Below are 8007 nucleotides of genomic sequence, written 5' to 3' on the forward strand. Positions count from 1 at the left end.
TAATTGTCATAAATAATTATTTTTGGGATTCTTGGGGTATCAAGATTTCCATACCGTAATTATAGCGCTGACAACTACCCGAAAAAGCACAAAATGCAGGACATATTTTTGTGTCACTTCTCCTTCAAATGAACACTAACAAAGTGCATTAAATGCTTATATTGTTTATAAGCAACATCTAAAGCACACTGTAGGTTCGGGGTGATCATACTTCAGAGCATGCATGCTTAGTGACTTAATGCTCTCAACAAGTGTGGAAAATATTCCTCATGCTTATCTGTAGGTCTTATGACGCCATGTTACAAAGGTAACGTTAATTGCATTAAGGCTCTACTGCCTTAAGTTTCTTCGTGACGTCTTTCCAGGAGGCAGTGTCAGCTGCAGTTGTGGCACGCCTCGCTGATGAACGTCAGAAATCTACTTTCGAATTGAGATCTATTGAAAAAGGAACACTGTTCATTGGTTATATGTGGGAACATCGCCAGTGAATATATAATTGACGTGCATTTCATAGCGCCGTCTACTTTTCTTTTTCTTCAAAATGTTACTTAGATACGCACACTTGTCAACTATAGCTGAATTTGAAACGTCCGACGCAGAATGGCGCACGTAACGTTCAAGCTGCCAAACAGTAAATCTTGATAATGCTAGCGTGTTCACTTTAATGTGGAAATTAAGGGTAATTGATGTTTAGTGCACTAGTAACTGTTCTTATTCCACATAAGTATAAGAACAGCTAACATGCTGCTATACACAAACAATGAGAGCAAAGAGCACACATATAAGTAAACTGCTAATTGATGTTGATGGTTTAGTGGGAACACAGTTGCTGCACAACACGTGCAAGTTTTGCGCACATCTTCATTGGGCATTGGCAGTGTTTGTATGAGTAGAGAAAGACAGAATATATCGTTAGAAAGCGCTTAGGTATACTTGAATGAATCACAAGCAGCGAGCGAGCAATAGTTACCTTGACTCGCTTGGATACCCGGCTAAGGACCATCTTAGCAAGACGACACGATTCTCGCATACGGGCAACCTGTTCTTCGGTCTTGATTTCCAGTTCTTTGGGCACTCCTACAACTATGCCACTGTCGGCGTAGCTCGGCTTGGCGATGCTGTCAGGAACATATTGCATGGGACTGACGTTGCCTGGTTCTGTGATAACGTCGTAGTTCGGTGTCCCGATGCCACCTTTTCTGTAGCGATCACCATGGGTTAGGTTTGTTATCCGACGAGTCAAGGCCTTCTCATTACGATCGGTGCTTGTCAACAAGAGAGGTGACTTTGGCAACGCTACAAGACCGTTGTGTAATCGGCGTTCTGCAAATAGCGCTGCCGTAAAGCGGGGCATCAAGAGCGGTCTTAAGTATCTTGTTTTTGCGACGCTGCAAGCCATCGTCGAAACAACAGCCTACCAAGGCAGGAGGCCGTGCAAAGAACAAGCAGCGGAGAAAAGTTAGCTACAATGTGAGCCCGTATTCATTGCTTCGCATAAAGAACTTACACCGGTGCAAGCACAGGCCAGCGGAAACCACAGACACCACTGTAGCAGACGGAGATGCAAACAGATGATAAACAATTGCGCCGCTGCGCCACCTGGATTACCAGAACTTGAGAACTGCGATCAGTATCATTTGTCAGAGAAACAACCACCTGTGGCCGTTGTATTTGTTTTCCATTCACAACAACTATTCAGATTACAGAAAAATGCCGTCTGAGGTGACTAGTGCCTTGCACGTTCGCGTGGTGGAAAATTCTACGACGCGAAAGTTATGTCCCCGCGGAGCATATTTCTCGGGATACGTTTTTGATTGATTTTATTATCCCAGTAAATACTGCTACAGCTCACTATAATGGTGTTAAGTTAAGTTAAAGGTGCGGATGCATATAGTGCGTGTGTTGACAGCAGACAATGCTGCAGAAGAAAGTCATCTATTCCACACACACACGCACACAAAAAAGTTTAGTTTCGATTTAGTTTTAACGTTCCATTTCCTTCCGGAAGCCCCTCAGATTTCGTATTCAGCAGGGGGCGCTATTCTGGCCACGCATGGCCAGAGCTTTTGGGAGAGCTTCGGAATGGCTTTAGAATAGGTAGGCGTTTGGATGATAACTTGTTTGTTCTTACTCAGTGTATTGAAATATCAAAAGCAGAAAGCAGACCGTTGTATGTGGCCTTTTTGGACATTACAGGAGCATACGACAACGTAGACCGCAGCATTTTGTGGGATATTCTGGAAGGGGAAGGCTTAGGTAACGATTGTATACAGCTTTTGAGAGAAATTTACCTAGAAAATACTGTTTGCGTTGAATGGGAAGGGATGAGGAGCGCGGAGAAAGTTCATATCAACAAGGGACTGAGGCAGGGGTGCCCTTTATCCCCGCTGCTGTTTATGATGTACATGGTGAGGATGGAGAGGGCGCTAGAAGGAAGTAATATCGGGTTTAATCTATCATACAAACAGGCAGGTACAGTAATAGAGCAGCGACTACCAGGTTTATTTTATGCGGACGACATTGTGTTGCTCGCAAACAAGCAAAGTGATTTGCAACGTCTGGCTAATATCTGTGGACAGGAAGGCAACAATTTAGGTTTGAAATTTAGTGTTAGAAAATCGGGTGTTATTGTATTCAATGAAAACAGTGAACAGACAGTGGAGATACAGGGCCAAGAAATACGTACCTCGGGTAACAGAATATAAATACCTTGGTATATGGATAAACGAAGGCAACGGATATATGGAAACACAGGAAAAAACCATAACAGTCAAGGGGAAGAGAAATGCAGCCATAATGAAGCACAGAGCGCTATGGGGATACAATAGGTACGAGGTCCTCCGAGGTATGTGGAAAGGGGTAATGGTTCCAGGACTTACTTTTGGAAATGCGGTTGTTTGCTTTAAATCAGGGGTACAATCAGGACTCGACGGGAACCAAAGGTCAGTGGGTCGCCTCGCATTGGGCGCTCACGGGAAGACTACAAATGAAGCTGTGCAAGGGGATATGGGCTGGACTAGTTTTGAAGTGAGGGAAGCTCGCAGTAAAATTGAGTATGAAGAACGGCTGAGGAATATGGAGGAAAGTAAATGGGCTGGAAGAGTGTTCAGGTATCTGTACAGGCAAAACATTGATTCACAGTGGAGGAAAAGAACTAGGAAGCTTACCAGCAAGTATGCGGCCTGTGGGGTGGGCAACACAGCAACAAAGAAGGTCAAGCGGAAAGTCAGAGAGGCTGAATTAATCTCATGGGTGGCGGCAATGGAAAAGAAACCTGCCATGAGTAACTACTTAAGGGGAAAAAACGAAATTAGGAAAGAAACCATTTATGATAACTCAAAGGGAAGCTCATTACTTTTCAAAGCGACATCGGGATGCCTTAGGACACGCACCTATAAAGCGAGATATAAGAAGGAAGAAGAAGCATGTGCTTGTTGCGGTAAAGCTAGGGAAACGACGGAGCATATTTTATTAGAATGTGAAGACGTCTATCCAGCGGTCGATTTAGGCACCACTGGCCTCCTTGAAGCCCTTGGGTTCAGCGGGAGCAATGGTAAAGCAAACAGGTCCGCAATAGACATCAGTAAGAGACGATTGGAGGATTGGTGGAAGAAAAGTAGGGAAACGACAAAAGACGGAGACGTACAAAAGCACAGTTCGCAATAGGGTATCAGAAAATTTGGACGTGGTAGTTCATAGTGTCTTTTTTTTTGTTTCTCATTGGTTAACCTAGGTAGGATATTAGGCAGCATAGTAGCAAGAGCTTGGTGGCGCAAGCCACCGCCCCGTTCCAAAGGGGACGCTCATAACATCCATCCATCCATGGCCAGAATAGGCGTGGCTAGGAGTAGTTTATTTAAGGACAGGGGACAAATGCAGGCAAGAGAACAAAAATCTAGTGAAGTGTCTCGGTGACGATATAAAGCAGTTTGGAGAAGGTGCCGATATTTGTCTGCTGGGTGACATGAATGGCCTATAGTAACTCTATGAATGGCCTGAATGGCCACATCGAGGATCTGGATGGATACACAGATTGCACAGATTGTAATGGGAAGTTGATGCTAGACTTCTGTGAGCGACACAACTTAGTTATAGTAAATAGAGAAACTAAGTGTGATGGACAAATCACGTGGGAGTCCCGTAACAGACAAACGACCATTGACTACTGCTTAATGTCGCAGGGGTTGTATAACAAGCTAGCAATAATGGAAATAGACGAAGAGGGGAAGTACAGCCTCGGAAGTGATCATAAGCGTATTAGTCTACAGTTGGGAGCCCTACTCAAAAGAGAAATGCAGGGAAGCCAAAAAGAGTACGCAAAATTACATGACGCACAAATAGCGCAAATAGCGGCTGGCATAGAGGAAGCAATAGAGAAACATCCCATGGAAAGGTGGGATTATAATCAGTTAGAACTACTCATTAGTACAAAAATAAAAGAACTAAAAGGAGTGAACCGCTGGAGAGGAAAGAGGAAGCCACGAAGTTGGTGGAATAAGGAAATTAGAGAGGCCATCGAACAACGACTGTGGGCATCGCGGGAACATAGAGAAGCAAAGAGGGCGCAGTTATCTGAAGAGGAAATAGGCCAAAAATGGGAATATTATCGACAAAAGAAACAACAAGCACAGGTACTCGTCCAGGCTAAAATAAAGCAGTCCTCTGACCGCTGGCTGGCTGAAGTTCGCGATACAACTAAAGGGGGATCAAGGAAATTCTGGAACCATATAAGCTGGCTGGGTAAAGCTAATCACAGAAAACAGGAACAGATTCACGATGTCGAAGGAAATTGTTTAGAGGGAGATGACTCTGTGAACTACATTGGTTCAGTTATAGCAGAATCATTTAGGAAAGATGATAGGGTAATCGCCCCAAATGAGGGAGCAACACAGAATAGCATAATAGAAAACAGCATAGAACTGACCAATCTTAACTGGAAAAAGGCGGAAGCAAATGTTCCAAAATGCACGTCCGCGGGTATAGACGAAATTCCAATCAAGTTAATTAATGAACTTGGCCCAAGAAGCAAGGAAACGCTGATAAAAGCATTGGAGGCAGTCATAACAAATAAGCAAATTCCGCACAGCTGGAAACAGAGTAAAATGAGTTTGATTTATAAAGGGAAAGGTGATAAGAAGAACGTCAAATCCTTCCGACCAATAACGATAACATCAGTTATATATAGGCTGGCGATGCAGGCGGTGAAATTGAAAATGCGGTCATGGGTAGAAAGTAATAGAATACTCGGAGAACTTCAGAACGGGTTCAGAAGTGGTAGGCGCTTAGATGATAGCCTGTTCGTGCTTACCCAGTGCATAGAAATAGCTAAGGCGGAAAATAGACCTCTGTATTTAGCCTTCCTGGACATAAGTGGTGCATACGACAACGTGAACAGGGAACTCCTGTGGAACATATTAAAAGATGAAGGTATCGGTCATGAGGTAATTGGTTTTCTACAGGAACTATATAGAGAAAATAATGTTGAAATAACATGGGAAGGAATTAAGAGTACGACAACTGTCGAGGTTCACAAAGGATTAAGGCAAGGTTAACTGTCCTCTATCACCGCTGCTGTTCATGCTTTATATGATAAGCATGGAAAGAAGGTTAGAACGAAGCAATCTAGAGTATAATCTGTCGTACAGATTAGGCGAAAAGGTTGTTGAGCAACGACTACCGGGTTTAATGTATGCGGACGATATTGTACTGTTAGCAGATAGCCAGGAAGATTTGCAAACTCTGGTTAATTACTGTGGAGACGAAGGAGACAGTTTAGGTTTCAGTTTTAATGCAGCTAAGTCCGGTGGGATGTTTTTCAACGATACCACTGATCAGGAGCTTACAATACAAGGCCATGAAATACCCCGAGTGGCCGAATACAAATATCTCGGGGTATGGATAAACAAAGGGCACATGTACACGGAAAAGCACGAACAGTCTCTCATAGCAAAAGGGCGAAGAGATGCCGGGATAATGAAACATAGGGCATTGTGGGAGTACAACAGGTATGAGGTACTGCGAGGTATTTGGAAGGGAGTAATGGGGCCGGGGCTTACTTTCGGGAATGCGGTCCTGTGTTTAAGGGCAGAGGTTCAGTCGAGACTAGAAGTAAATCAGAGAGCTGTGGGAAGGTTAGCACTAGGTGCCCACGGGAAAACCACAAACGAAGCAGTACAGGGAGATATGGGCTGGGCATCGTTCGTGATATGAAGTGCTGTGCCACACGTGTCAAACATGATTCGTTCTTTTTATGTTACGTCATAGGCAAGCAGCCTATATATATAGTTCGCTGTCACTGAAATAAAACAGTGCGGTACGTGCTCTTGGATCGTCTCCGTCACTCTGCCACCCGCTACAACAGTTCGAAGCACGGGAAGCTCAGATTAAAATCCTATACGAAAAACACCTGAGGAAATTGGACAATAACAGGTGGGCAGCTAAGGTGTTTAAATACCTATACAGAAAGAGCGTTGACTCACAATGGCGGAAAAGAACTAGGAAGCTAACCAGTAAGTATGCCAGACACGAGGACGGGCTGGCAGACTAGATCTGTCAGTCCCGTCGTGGGATTAGCCGGGTGCGCGTTTTATCGCGCTTTGCTGGACCAAATAAAAGTTTATTCACTCACTCACGAGGACGAAGAAAGACAGAGCATTAAACGACAGGTTAAAAACGCGGAAGGTAAAAATAGGATATTTTCAATGGAAAAGAAGCATAGTGTGGAACTATATCGATACTGGAAACAGCAGATCAGGAAGGAAGCGTTTTATTATAACTCAAGAGGCAGTGCCCTACTCTTTGAAGCTAGATCAGGATGTCTTAGAACGCGGAGCTATAAAAAGAAATTTAACGAAGAAGAAGACACATGTACTGTGTGTGGCAAATATGTAGAAACAATGGAACACCTCATACTAAGATGTGATGGTATCAAGCCCGATGTCGATGCGGCAACAGTCACCCTTCCTGAGCCCCTAGGGTTCAGAGATAATAAGTCATGTAATGGTGACTCAAAAGCAGAGAGGTGACATAAGGTTAAAAGGGTAGGAAGACGTATTTAAAGAAAATCGAGAAATTCAATAACACACAACACAGATAAAAATAAAAGGCAAAATAAAAATCTGAGCATGGTGGCAACTGCCATCGCCCCGTTTCAAAGGGGACGCTCCTACCATCCATCCATGGTAGCTGCACGGCCGCCATTATCTGCCATGTTTGCTCTCTGATTGGCTGTCGAGAGATCACGTGTTTTGAAATTTGTGCCGGGAAGCGGAAGTATTGCAAAAATGCAATTTTGCGTTTTCATCAAGATGACGAAACGTGACGTAGAGCTGCAAATTTTATGGACTAATGCATTTTTTGGTCCTTGGCAGCTATATTACGGTGTTAGCGCTTCAAAAAGAATGTGAGCGGTAGCATGCACAACCAGTGCAATGCATCTGCGATTGCGCGAATATGTGGTGGCGATCCAAGATATGCGCCATGCCAGCTTGCTGATTGGCTGAAGGAATATCTCGTGAGGAGCGTCACAGGAAGGGCTGTTACGTAAACGTCATTTTGACGATGCGTGACGTTGCGCTGGGCCGCCATTGCTGAGATTTTCCGCCATAATTTTTGCTGCGACGAGCCACGCGAATTATGCTAATGAGCAGCCATACGCATGCAATGGCAGCCGAGAGGAATGCGTATCGCCACATTTTCCCCGTCGTTTGGCGCCACGAAAATCTTTTGTTCGTAACGCGTGCTCATAGTATTTGCATCGCTCTCGGGTGGTGTTGGCATTTGTGTTTGGGGCCATCATTTTTTAAAAGAACGCGTTTATACGAAATAATATTGGTTGAACATAGCAAGCTTTCGGCAATGTTGTCCACTTTTCTCTGCTGCATTTGTATTGCAATCAAGATTAATGCCTTTTCGCACAATCAAAAGTTACGACAACTGCCTCTTTCTAATTTATAAAAAGAAATGTACGCAAGGCGGCGCCTTGAAGTTTCCTCCCGCGGTGCGAGT

General features: G+C 44.1%; 1 protein-coding gene across 3 annotated transcripts in view; it reads right to left on the bottom strand.

The window, feature by feature from the left end:
* The window catches only part of LOC142583385 (methionine aminopeptidase 1D, mitochondrial), a 45425-nt gene extending 43389 nt beyond the window's left edge, over nucleotides 1–2036 (bottom strand). The window contains exon 1 of one of the 3 annotated variants that reach the window (XM_075693822.1): nucleotides 971–2036. In XM_075693822.1, the coding sequence (XP_075549937.1) occupies nucleotides 971–1399 (429 nt within the window). In that variant the 5' untranslated portion in view covers nucleotides 1400–2036. The remainder of the gene's footprint in view (nucleotides 1–970) is intronic. The other 2 variants (XM_075693820.1, XM_075693821.1) reach the window with 2 other exon arrangements.
* Nucleotides 2037–8007: the final 5971 nt, after the last annotated feature.

This window comes from Dermacentor variabilis, chromosome 5, assembly GCF_050947875.1.
Source record: "Dermacentor variabilis isolate Ectoservices chromosome 5, ASM5094787v1, whole genome shotgun sequence".
In the NCBI taxonomy this organism is placed as follows: Eukaryota; Metazoa; Arthropoda; class Arachnida; order Ixodida; family Ixodidae; genus Dermacentor; species Dermacentor variabilis.